Below are 13,410 nucleotides of genomic sequence, written 5' to 3'. Positions count from 1 at the left end.
AGTGGAGTCTTATAGCCATGCTCCTAGAAAATACCAAAGCAGTCTACAATCAACTCTATAGGAGCACTTGCAGGACGTCAGTGAATTTCTTAACATGCCGTACACCATTATGACCACCGCTGCTGTCCTCAGCAGTCTTGTGCTCACTTTTAGGACCAGTAATATGCTACAATCCCTACACAGCACATCCCTATGGTAGGAAAAATAATCAAAGACCATGAGGGACCGCCAGAACAGTGGTGCTGGAATCCCAGGGGAGTTATCGATTGTATAAAAGTTCTGTTGTTGTTTTATAGAATTTCTACCGTGTGGTCAAATATTTCCAGATCTTGAAAAAAACTTGAACTGAATGTTTTCATATAAACATAGAAGTTGGGTGTAAAAAAATATGTGCATCTAAAAGCAAAAACTGAAAAGATATTACTGTTTCGCCTATGTGTGAACCAGAAAAATGTCCTTGCCTGGCATCCATTGATGTCTATAGATCAAGGGTTCTTCTATTTTGCCCACTATATGGACATGATGGTTCCCTTTATATAGCGCAACATTATGAAACTAATGTTAAAATGCTACAATTTTTATATTCTAACTTCTAACACAAAGTATTTTTTGCATACAAAATGGGTAAAAAAATTCATGACACTTCAAAGCCTGAAGGGTGTATTGTCGGCAGAAGTCACAAATTGCTACTTTGGACTTTATGTGGAATAAAAGGCACCACATCCATTTGTATTATTTTGTTTTTAAAGGTACCTAAAGACCATTGCCTCAGAAGACAACTTGTTACTTGCCAGACGAGGCTTCCATGAGGTTGCAGTCCGTAGTTCGGTGATGTTTGATACTGCTAGACAGCTCCAGCAGCTAAACAGAATGTATGACTATGGCTATAAACAGCTGCTCCAACTGTATGATGTGTCCGTGGCACATTCAGAAAGGTGAGTGGAACATAATTCTAACCAAACTTACAGTATACAGGACAATACTGCAGTCAATTATAGAAGGGATAGTCTGAAGCTTAGTCATCTTTTATCCACCAGATTGGACCGATGGGACCCCCATCTATCACAAGTATGGAGCTCAAATTGTCACTAATGTGTAGAGCGCCAGGTTAAGCATGTGTACTATTGCTCAATGTCAATGGGAGCAGCGGAAGTTGCCAAGCACACTGCTCTACAACAATATATGAGTACTGCTCGTGCCTGGCAATTTAAAACACTTCCAGGGATGGTTTTAGACAAAGTAGGGCCCCAAAATAAAACTATTTTATGCACATATTAAGGGCTGCTTTCTTTAGCCCTGCACAGTAATAACATTTTGTAGTTTACAAACAGTAGTATGGTGAGGCAATCTGTAATATGGGACTGTAGGAGAATTTTATAGGAGATAGACATATGATAGGTAGATTGATGATAGAAAATAAATATGAAATATGATATAGATTTATACTGTAGATAGGTGATTGATAGATTTATAGATGCATAAATATAAAGTAGATTATATCTAGATAGCTAGATAGATGATAGAAGATAGATAAATAGATACAGTAGAAGATACAGGCAGAAGATAGATTAATTGATTGATAGATAGATAGATAGATAGATAGATAGATAGATAGATAGATAGATAGATAGATAGATAGATAGATATAGATATAAAATGAAATAGGAGATATATAGATAGACAAAAAGCTAGATAGATAAATGGCTAGATAGACAGATATATAGATAAGACATAGACACATTATAGGAGATAGATAACAAGACAGATAGATGATAGATATATACAGGAGATAGATGATAAGAATCTTTACCCAGGCATTCAACCAAGGGGTATTAAAAGAGCAATACATCCTCTGCCCACAAAAGTCCACATGCAGGAGGCCCCTTTAGAACAGGTGGCCCTGGAAGAATGCCCAGTTTGCCACCCCCTAATGCCGGCACTGAACACTTCCATAGTATTGAATAGAGCATGTTCAACCCGCTGTTCCATCTGTGAGAATGAGACACCTGTTCTTGTGATAAGTGGGAGTCCCAGCAGTCAGGCCCCCACTAATCAGATAGATATCCTTTATCCTGTAGAAAGCAGATAACCTGGGAAAACACCTTTAATTGCAAAAACTTAAAAAAATATGAATCTGTGTACTCTTGTGATGAATGATTTTAATCCTTTTTTAAAAAAATTTTTTCTTCCTCTTCTGTAAAATTGCTAAAAAAAACTCTTTGAAATTCATACGAATAGATTATATACACAGCATACTCGTCTTGAATGATTGTTAGTTTCCTCATCATGTGTGATTTGGGAGGTGGTTTATACATGTAATTGGCTTCACATGATTACAATGATGTATCAAAGACCCCCAGATCTACCATTATTATCTGTGAAGTGTGGTTAGTTTGACAGGCTTTATTGCTTTACTATATATTCTAAATTACTGTATTAGTTTGGAAATTGTAAAATATTGCAGTTTCAAGTGGGACAAAAAAGTTTTACAAAAAGCCAGTATGATTCCTTGTGAGTTATTATTGCTTCTCAAAGTCAAAGAAACACATACATGTTATAGTATAGTATAGCAATAGTAATTGCTAGACAAACTTCTTTATCAAATTTTCTTGTTATTTTAGGTATTCACTTAAAGGAATAGTGGCTTGTGTGACAAGTAACATTTTCTCATACATATCCCAATCCTTGTTGGAAAAGGATAGAATGTTGTATGCTCTACTTGTAGCATTTGAGGTAAACAATACTTCAGAATAGTAAATTTGCCATTTGTGTGCAAATTATACATGTTCTTTAAAAATTCTGTGTGTAACTGAACTAGGTGGAAGAGTCACTTGGACGAATAAGACCAGGTGAGAGAGAGTTTATCATTTCACCAGAGCTATGCACCACAGTGCTACAAGCGAGAAATAGTAAGATTTACGAGTCACGTCTGCAGGCAAAAAATCCATTTGATTGGATGAATGAAGAGCAGTTTAAAAATGTTCAGGTAAATATGGAATTATTTTCTAACTATGTATATTTTATGTATGAATGGGATATTTTCAGTTAAAATATTATTTTATTCAATCCTGTCATGTTTTATCAACATTGTGTTGACCAATATATATATTATGGCACCCACATGGCAAAGTACGTTTCTCCAGCTGGCAGACTGCGGGCCCAGGTCCTTCACCAGGCCTGGTCGCACTTGATACCTAACATGTTTATGAATTTATTTGTTTACTTTTATATCAGCTAAAGGATAGGGGGGATTTTTTATTTTCTAAGCTTTTTTGTTTTCAATAGTTTTTTTTAACAATTTTTCATAAAAGAAGTATATAGCATTTGCACAGACAAGATAACAATTGCTACCATCATAGAGAAATGATGTTACTTACAATACCTATAGACTTGTACACAAAAGTTCGGAATTAGGGAGGACAGACACCAATAGGCAGGTAAAAAGGGAGGGCTAAAATTGGGGCTAAACCCCTGGCCTGCGGGGGGAAATATTTTGAAACTTAAAAAAAATAAATTGTTGGACCCCCCCTAGGGTTCAAGTACTAAATTACGATTGCTCCTACCATATACTTCAGTACAACTTTATTGCTGAATATGGCTGATCTGCGGGTGTTTGTTGGTCACAAACAGGCCCTGCAGTCTTACAAAGACTTCAGGCTGTCATGGTGATGGGTCAAGGCTAATCCCATCCAAGATGCTAGCTCCCATGTGTCATCAGCATTTAAATTCTGCAGGTAGATTTTCCTGCAGCTTTTAAATGTTTAGTAACTCCGTGAGCTCCATAGAGATTAATGGAGCAGAACGGACAAGCGCTGCCGACTTCTCCATTCAACTCTGGGAGCAATGAGGGGTCCAATGGAGATACCCCCGACCCCGTCGGATCCCTGTTCCCCCCTCATCACTGAGATCTCCAATAAATAGCAAGTTAGGCCCTATCCTGTGCATAGAGCCTAACTTGATTGGTGGGAAAACCCCTTTTAAAGCAGTGTCTCTTTTCCCCACTGATAAACACATGCACGCTCAGCTGAGCATTTATAAAAAATTGTTAAGAATAAAGGTATAACTTTTTCACTAAATATGATATTATCACACATATGGACACATATACTTACAGACATCGCAAATTTCCATGGACCTGCCCAGTTCCTTACCTGACCCAGACAGGGCTCAGACGCTTCACCAATTCTTTCAAATGCAACATTCCTATATTAGCCAGAACAGTCATTCAGGAACTCCAATTTACATATATAATAGAGAGTGAACAATAAATAGGAACCTGAGGTCCATATGGTATTTGCTGCTAAAACTCCACTAGTTAGTTTTGTTATGACATCTGGAAAAAGAAACATTATAAAGTTCATAATGAAAAAAACATCAGTAATGCTAGGACATTCTGTATAACCTGAAATGAAAACAAAGGAAAAGAAAAATTGATTTAAAAAAATCATGTAATCATCCGGTTGATTTTCAATTTGTTAAAATGCTGGTTTAATAGAACTGTTACTTGTAAATATTAATTCTGCAATGTGACTTATATGTATTAAAGATTCTTGCCACATACTTTGATTGGTTTGGAGACCTCTTTGATCGAATGTACAAAGACAGTAAAGACCTCACATGGAAAATGTTTTGTGAAAGTGAACACCCAGAAAACCCTTCAAAGGTAAATCTTTTGTTTTGTGCTCTCCATAAATTGGGAAAGATATTTTGATTTGGAAATATGCTTTTATATTAGTTCTAGAGACAACAGGGAAAAATACTAAGCAAAATGCAAAACAAAACATATGAAGTGATTGACAGTTTTGTTATCTGTATGGAAAATGGCATGCTATAACTATGGCACCAGAGAAATGTAGGAAGAAGGGATATAAAATATTGGAAAACATTATCAGGAGTTAAATGATGGTCAAATAAAGATGCCCTCTGGCTTTCTGTAATTCCAGGGCCTGATGAAGACGCCTATACATGTCAAACAAGTCAAGTTTTTTCAGTAAAGATTGGATGAGCTAGTCTTGGATTCTCTCTACTTTATATGGCCAGGGCCCTTTTAAGCACCAGATGGGGGGCACAAACAGCCTGTGCTTCCTCTTCTATCTTTTCAACTGTACAGCAGTCAGATTAGTGAAAAGAGAGGAGGGGTAAAGCATCGCAGCAGGGAGGACTGGCATTATACTTTACTAGGAAGTTGCCCAACCCCCCCGACCAGTGGAGGTGATTTGGCCAGGTCTCCATGAAAGGTTGCAGGCGACACTCTTTAACAGCAGCTACAGTTTAACAAAAGTAGCTGCTGCATGGTTTGGGTGCCTTGGTACATTATAAGAAGCGGTCAGGGCTACTCTAGACATTGGGACCTGCAGATTCAGTGCAATGTCATAGCCCCTGTCAAAGAGAGAAGGAGGCAGCCACAGCCAGCACAGGCTCAGCCCTGTAAGAGCTGGTTTAACATGTGCTAGGGCAGAATTAATAATTGTCTGAACAATTAAAGCTGTTTTTCATCAGGTGCCCTTAGTTTTCCTTTGTTTCTGTGCTATTTAGATCTAGCAGCAGTGTAGGACGTTATGTGTTAACACCTCCCCCCACATCCCTTGTAGCTCCCATTACTGTAAGTTAGATTATATGGTAGTTCAGCAGTCGGTACAATGAGGTGAAGGAGGAGAAGGGAAAGCAGGCTATGCCTTATGCCATTGTGTACAACTGCTGACTTATCATGGTGAGTGCAGGGGCATAAATACAGTGGTAGCAGCCACAGCAGCTACAATGGGACCAGCAGTGTCAGGGGGCCCCGTAATTTGTCTTGTCCCACCAAAGAATAGAAGATGTTCACCATTATAAACGTATTATGCTGAACATTGTACAGCAGAGTATGTCTATCTATATGTGTGTTTGAGTGAAGAACTGTACAGTAGCATTGATTCACCCTGTTAAATGACTTGTGTAAACTGTACCTTTGATGTATTTGCTGGTTTACATTAACTTAAATAAAAATATGTTTTGTATAAGTTAAACATATATTAAAGTAAAAAATGTTTCTATGTTATTTTCAGGTTAAATGGCCCGACGGAATGGAAGGACTAAATCCACTTCAAAAGTTCATGGTTTTGCGAGCTGTAAGGGAGGACAGAATACTGCCATCTGCCTCTAACTATATCAGTGCTACACTGGGAAAAATGTATGTAATCTGTGGGGCCCTGAAAGATAATGTGACACAAAAAACATTTTAAAATTAGATGACAATATGGTTCTATTCACCTTCAGCAGTTCTATACTGTACATGTGAAATGGGTTGTTTCTGCAAGATGACTGTGGATTTCCAGCGCTATTCAAATGACAGTATACTCTATACCAGTGGTGGCGAACCTATGGCATGGGTGCCAGAGGCGGCACTCCGAACCCTTTCTGTGGGCACCTGGGCCATTGCTCCAGTACACCAGACAGGACTCAAAGAATTTTCCAAGCAACTTAAAAGATGCTGCTTTCAGTGATATTTTAAACTGATACTTACTTGGGACTGTAGAATGTGTAGACAGGCCTAATTATCTCTGACGGACTTCCTGCGGGCCCCATAATTCTCTGTGTACATAGGGACACTGGAAAGAAGCTACAATGATGCAAATTTTTACTCCTCCTTTCTACTGTGTTGGTGTCCTCAAGAGGCCAATATGATTGAACATTGTTGAAGAACAGGGAGCAATAAGATACTGCTCTAATTTTGGTTGGCACCTTGCGATAAATTAAGGGGATTTGGGTTTGCAGTTTAGGCACTTGGTCGCTAAAAGGTTAGCCATCACTGCTCTATACTAAAAACAGTACAGACATTTTTGCAACAAATGTACCATGCTTGATGGAAAATTGCTTTTCTAAGAATGATTCATTTATGTACAACCTTTTTTAAGAGGTCTCTGCAGTTAAAACGAATCTGAACTAATTACAGGTATGCATCAGATGTTGTCACTGATCTTCAGACAATTCTACAGTGGATGTCACCACATGAGCCAGGGTTGCTAATTTATGATGTAGAAAGCAAGTTGCCACAGACTCTACTTAAGGACTTTGCAGAAACTAAAAATCAAAAAATTACCATTTTCCCCGTCGGCTTACATGAAGACAAAACACAGGAAGTCTTGATTCAGGCAATGTCTGAGGTATTTATGAATAATTTATTTAGGTAGTCTTTGAATTTGGACTTCTTTGATGGTATGTGACTACATAGGCAATTTTTATACAGGTTTATAGCGTAAAGGTTTTAAAGAAAGTTCAATAACTAATTCACACACATCTTTTTCAACAAAATTTTGTGTTTACAAAAAGTACAACATTCTCTTGGTGTTTTACCTGTCCTGATTCAATATCTTTAAGCCATATACTAAGCCTTTTATCGGCAAACTAAAAAAAGATTATTAGATTTGCAAGCTTTCATGTCTACTGAGGTCTCTTCTTTGGGCATGTTATAACACAATGGGGGGAATTTATTAAGACTGGCTCCAGTAGATTCATGGATGGCTAAACACAACAGCTACTCTGCTCATCTTTCACTAAAATCCATCTTGGTAAAATTCAGATGTCAACTCGCTCTCTCTCATCATGCACTCCCTGCTGCTCCCCTCCCTCAGCCACACCCCAGCCATCTCACAGCAGACAGTTCAGTCTGATACAGCAAGTTCTGCTGCTCCCCTCCCTCAGCCACACCCCAGCCATCTCACAGCAGACAGTTCAGTCTGATACAGAAAGTTCTGCTGCTCCCCTCCCTCAGCCACACCCCACCCATCTCACAGCACAGTTCAGTCTGATACAGCAAGTTCTGCTGCTCCCCTCGCTTAGCCACACCCTACCCATCTCACAGCAGACAGTTCACTCTGCTTTTTTTTTTTCTCCTGCATGTATCAGAGACAATAGACAAATATCTATAGAATCTCCTGGCATTATCTATTGACATAGTAGCTGTGCAGTGTGAATGGAAATGGGAACTTAGTAACATGTATTTAACCGCAATCGGTTTAATCATTGTAGAATGCCATAAATCCATGTAACACAGTGGGGATCATTTCTCCACACAGTGTGTGTGTGTGTCTTTTTTTGGGATTATACTGGGTTTGATTTATCTTATAGGTTGATATATAAGGCAGCTGAGTCTGTGGGTTTTTGCAGAAGTCACAAACTCTTCTGCAACCTTTAGTAAAGTTTTTCCCACACGTGGTCAGGACTGGAGTTTATTTCCAAATTTATTATTTCCAAAAAACTGGATTTTAAAGATATATCAGACACAACACAACATTCTTGCGTGTCTAAGTTTGCCGGGCAAGTGGAAAAGTCTGCCACAAAAAAAATGAAAGTTATGCCACAGATATGCAAATGCAGCAAAAAAGTAGCAAATGTAAAAGAGAAAAAGAGAAAAGCCTAATTTTTCTTGGGCTTTTCTCTTTTTCTCCATGTTCTCTTTTTCCCCAATGTTCCCCATTGTTTGTACTCCTTTCTGGTATTGAGATTTGAAATTGCCTTTTATTACCAACCTTTCAAATTCTCTATAATTTCATTACCAACCTCTTAAATTCTCCATAGTCAGGGTTGTAGAAATGTTTTGCCACGGGAGGATCCATCCTCTTTTATGGTGTGGTATAAAGAATTCCTTCTTGTTTTAAGTCTCTGATCTGTCCCAGTGTAGCACACGCAATTAGATTTAACTCTGAGACGTGTTTTTACAGCGAAAAAGTCAACGATCTGTAACTGCAGAATCTTTAGATGCAGAATTGCGTAGATTGGCACTAAACCTGAATTTAAAACCCTGTTCGGGACCTAACCATTAACACTTGCGATAGGTGCCAGCATTAAGGGAACCTGTCACCACATTTGCACATATACGGCCAGGGACACTTTCCTATAGAGCCCTAGACACCCTTCTTTTAGCTAAGAAGTGTTTCACTTACATCCACATAAACCACCTTTTATCTTATACTACCTGGCATCGGAGGGGGGTGTGACCTGCTCATCCGGCCCCTCCCATCTAATACTCCCCATGCCTAATGCCTCCTTACTGGTCACAGTTCATGTCATGTGACCAGAGTGACATCATCTCAGGTCCTTTAGTCTCCTACTAATAGCTCACTTTCAGCCTGAGAGAGAAGAAGAGTCAGAGCCAGGAGACAAGAGTCAGAAAATCTAATTTGCATATCAGACAAATGTCTGTAATTAAGGTACAGTGCCCCACTGACAGCTAATTTTAGGTGATATGGGGAGGACTTGTAACCCTTCATCAGCAGGCACCGTTAGTCAGGGGGGGCAAAATCTGGTGACGGGTCCTCTTTAACTGTTTATATGGCACTAGCAAAGTTGCCAGCAGCATTTAAATGTCTGCACCGTGCACGCACGCATGATGGTGTCAGCACCGATCGCGGACATTTATGGCGGGGGATTAAGCCAAACCTGGAACTGGACTTGGGTCTACTTAACACTACTGATAGCCAAGTTATTGTTCCTAATGTTGGAGGTTGTAAATAAACAGTTATATATTGTAGATTATATATTAAAATAAAATGGTTTGTATTCTGTGCTTATAATTTGTTGTATTAAATACACTAACAATTAAAATTATACATACAGGGTAGCTGGATACTAATAGAGAATATCCATAATTCTGCCAAATTAATGATGTTGCTTGGAGAAATTCTAAAGTCTAAGAAGAACCCAGACAAGAATTTTAGACTGTGGCTTTCTGTTCAAGCGAGAGAAGATCTACCAACACCACTGCTCCATTACACTGTAAAGACCATTGTGGACACACCAATGGTAACAAAATTAATAAAATTTACTTAATACTTCAGAAATGCAGATCAGATATGTATATTTGAATTGGAATGTTTTGTCAGTTGTGCCTAATATATGTAGTGCGGGTGTGAGCGGTAGGCAAATGTTAAGTAGGTAGGGACAGTGCAGGAAGGGGACCAGACAGTCATAGATGTATTTAAGAAAGAAGTAACATATTGCATGTAAATATCTTATGGAATTCAACATCTATCATTAAACACATAAGAAGCAAATTGTAAAGGTGTAAATACAGTAGAATAGATATGGCCATTAAGAAACAGCTCTTTTGCTCTCTCCCTTGAAAGAATAGGGAGTGTTACCACAGAAGTATGAGAACAGAAGATGCCTTTATTTATTTTATTTAAATTTTTTGCACAGTTGGGGCGCATACTGGTCTTATCAAAGGAATGATATTTAACATCCAGAAGTGCTTGTTTTAGATCAGACTTCTAACAGACTACTATAGATATACACCATTTGAGTACTTTGTTTGAACTATGTATTTTTGTATTACAGAATATAAGGCGTGGGATTATTCATTCTTGGAAGTTTGTTAACCACAAAGTTCTAGCATCCAGTTCTCGCCCAGAATGGCCAGCTCTTCTACACAATCTATGTTTTCTGCATTGTGCCACACGCTTTAGGACGCTGTATGGTAGCTCTGCAGGATGGAACTGTCCGGAAGTAATGCAATTTCTGTCTGCAGAATTAACGGTATGTTTCAATGAATCAGTAAATGGCTTCAATATCCCCATTTTCAGTCCCCATTTTTAATATGTGAAAATTTTTTCGTTGAGCAACAAACGTTTCTTTGAAACTTAGGATTTTCTAAGGCTTACCATTACAGATCAATAGACATGTTAAAGGACGATGGTAGATGATTATTACGTACCTCCCCGTTGTCTTCATGTGCAGTAAGATTTATTTCTTCTAACCTTGCATGTGTATATATTTAAATTAGCACCATCAGGTGCCGTGCCACCGTAATATAAGTGGTAAGAACTTTCCGATGGCCAGTGATGTCACCGGCTCTCTATTCAAATTTCATGCTGGACAGAAAGCCAGCAGCGCAGGAAATGTGAAAATCTCGCACATGTGTATATATATCACTTGCTGCGCTGAATAAAGAGGCGGTAACACCACGGACCCTCAGAACGCTCTTGACTTTCTGAGGCGTGAACGAATTATACCACGGTGGAGTCTGGAGGTACTCTTCAGAGCACAACAGGCGAATCTGCATACCCAATAAACTTTTGTTTCACCAAAATTCAGCCTTGCAAACTTGTAAGAAATAAAGCTTACAACACACGGGGACGGGACGGAGAGGTAAGTAACAATCATCTACCATTAGGTAATCTGATGATAAATGTCCTTTAAGGATATGTAAATGATGCAAAGTAGAATATTTATTAAATAACTTTCTACTAGTTTTTTATTGGTTTATAAATAGCCTATTAGACCTTCTTTATAATATGTAATACAGTATCATTACTGACATTTAACAAATTTAATTCTGTTTAGGAAAGCATTGAGGTTCTTAAGAGAGAGTTTAAAGATGGCCTTGAAAATGATGTAAAGTTTCCATCTTGGACTGCTGTGAGATACCTACTATCAGAAGTATGTCTTATTTTTGGTAGCAATCTGTAATCAATGACTACAAGAATTAAAATTAAGAATGTAATAGTCAGAAGAGGACCTATAAAATCATCTTACTTTGCTATGATTACCTTTCATTTGTTTCTTCTAAAACTAATGTAGATTACCTGAAAATATTTAGCTATATGAGGGGAATGAGAATGGGTAATGTCAAATTGTTTCATTCTTCCAAAATTGTGAAGGTAGCAACAGAAGTGAGCATAGCTTAGTTGTCAAATTCATGTTTTTTATCCTTGCAGATAATTTATGGACGCAATGTATCGGATGGATTTGACATGACAGTTTTGACATCAATGATTGATTACTGGATCAGCATTAATTCTACAAAGAAAGACAGTGAACTCACTAAATGTATGTTATTGTCTAGAATGTTTTTTCATACAAAAGGTTTTCAAAAATTATTAAAACATTATAAAACCCAGAGAATAAAGTAGAGGTGTAATTTGTAGCACACAGTGAAAGCTGTAAAAACAGGGCCCACAAGAAACTGGTGCACATGCATTTTTTCATCAATTTCACTGCATTTGGATGTTTTCCCTTGTTTCCCAGTACACGACAAAGAATATTCTATACCTTAACTGGGAAGTACAATTTGTTATGCAGAAAACAAGGCTTCATGCAGCTCTATACACAAAAAAAAATCAGAATTTTGGAAAAATTGTATAACTTTTAATTACACAAATAATATTATTTACTGAAAGTTTAACAATCCTTTTACTGATGTATATAAAGGCATATACTAAGTTTTTAATGATCAGTTTACTGTTTAAATTGCAATCAAACCTTCTACTAAACATTGTACAAGCATTTAAAAAGGTGATGGCAGTATATTGGGTCCAACTGCAGCCTATGATAGACCTGTTAACAGGTGTTAACATGCTGGATCAGAAAGGCTCCAACAGCCACAACAGCCTCTATCTCAGAATGTTATGTGGATACAGAGCAGCTTGTAGAATCAATACATGAAACACACTCACAGTTGTCTCACAATATGATTCCACTTTATTCACACTATAAAAGCTATTGAAGAAGGCTTTATGCCAGGCATTTACAGACATAAGTTGCATTTTACACTGGAAACTTACAAACTTTAAATTTTCTTATCAGTTTGCAAATGTTCCCAGCAGCTGAGCAAGTCTTATTTAAGGCTAAGTCTACAGAACATGAAAGTAGGAGCAGCCTACATAGAATACTTAATACATCTATATAGGACCCAGAGACAAAATGGAGAAGGCATGATACAAAAATGGATTCTATTCTCTTAAACTATCTAAAGACCTTTGTTACTAAGAGCCCTCAGGAACCCATTGGCACCCTGCAATAGCAATCCCAGAGTGCCATGCATTCTATTAGTTTCCACTGATTTTGCCATTGACATGAAACTATTTACTAATTTTAATGTAAAAATAAAACCACAAAAATAGAAAGTTTTTTGAAAGCGAGAAAATAAATCCACCCCCAAAAAAGTAAATATCGGTATGCATATTGTGGTACTTCATCATCATCCATACAAACCCAGGTTAGATCCAAATAATTGTCTACCTTTACTAGAGTGGTAGTAAAGGGTTAAGATGCACACAACAGTAAAACCAATTGTGTGACTATGCAGCCATTCGTTATCAAATATAGCATGTCCTAGTCAGATCCGTTTTTTATGGATCTTTGATAGAGTTCATAATGGGCTGCGAAAATTCCTGACTAGTGCTAATTGGCAATGAAAAAAATAGACATTAACATTTGTCTTTCAAAGATGATTTTTGCAACATCTAACTACAAGATAACTAATTGAATGAAAGTAAAGAGAAAAAAGTAATGAATATACATCAGACAGAATATAATTTTTCGATAATTATCTGTCGTTTATCATGTAAAAAGGTAATGACTGTTGAATAAGTAGGATTATACATACAGTAATTAACGATTTTTTTAGCAGTAGAGACTAGTAGGATTTGGTGA

At 37.6% G+C, this 13,410-nt stretch overlaps 1 protein-coding gene across 1 annotated transcript in view; it reads left to right on the top strand.

Annotated features, from left to right (window-relative positions):
• The window catches only part of LOC140121911 (dynein axonemal heavy chain 5-like), a 200,949-nt gene that overhangs the window by 179,524 nt on the left and 8,015 nt on the right, over window positions 1-13,410 (top strand). The window contains exons 90-99 of the mRNA XM_072142073.1: window positions 750-935; window positions 2,622-2,733; window positions 2,819-2,986; window positions 4,547-4,663; window positions 6,045-6,169; window positions 6,932-7,142; window positions 9,595-9,780; window positions 10,315-10,512; window positions 11,320-11,415; window positions 11,694-11,805. Of these exons, the coding sequence (XP_071998174.1) occupies window positions 750-935; window positions 2,622-2,733; window positions 2,819-2,986; window positions 4,547-4,663; window positions 6,045-6,169; window positions 6,932-7,142; window positions 9,595-9,780; window positions 10,315-10,512; window positions 11,320-11,415; window positions 11,694-11,805 (1,511 nt within the window). The remainder of the gene's footprint in view (window positions 1-749; window positions 936-2,621; window positions 2,734-2,818; window positions 2,987-4,546; window positions 4,664-6,044; window positions 6,170-6,931; window positions 7,143-9,594; window positions 9,781-10,314; window positions 10,513-11,319; window positions 11,416-11,693; window positions 11,806-13,410) is intronic.

The sequence above is a fragment of the Engystomops pustulosus genome, chromosome 3 (assembly GCF_040894005.1).
Source record: "Engystomops pustulosus chromosome 3, aEngPut4.maternal, whole genome shotgun sequence".
NCBI lineage: Eukaryota > Metazoa > Chordata > Amphibia > Anura > Leptodactylidae > Engystomops > Engystomops pustulosus.
The sequence above is the reverse complement of the archived record's forward strand: the minus strand, read 5'-3'. Positions and strand labels throughout refer to the sequence as shown.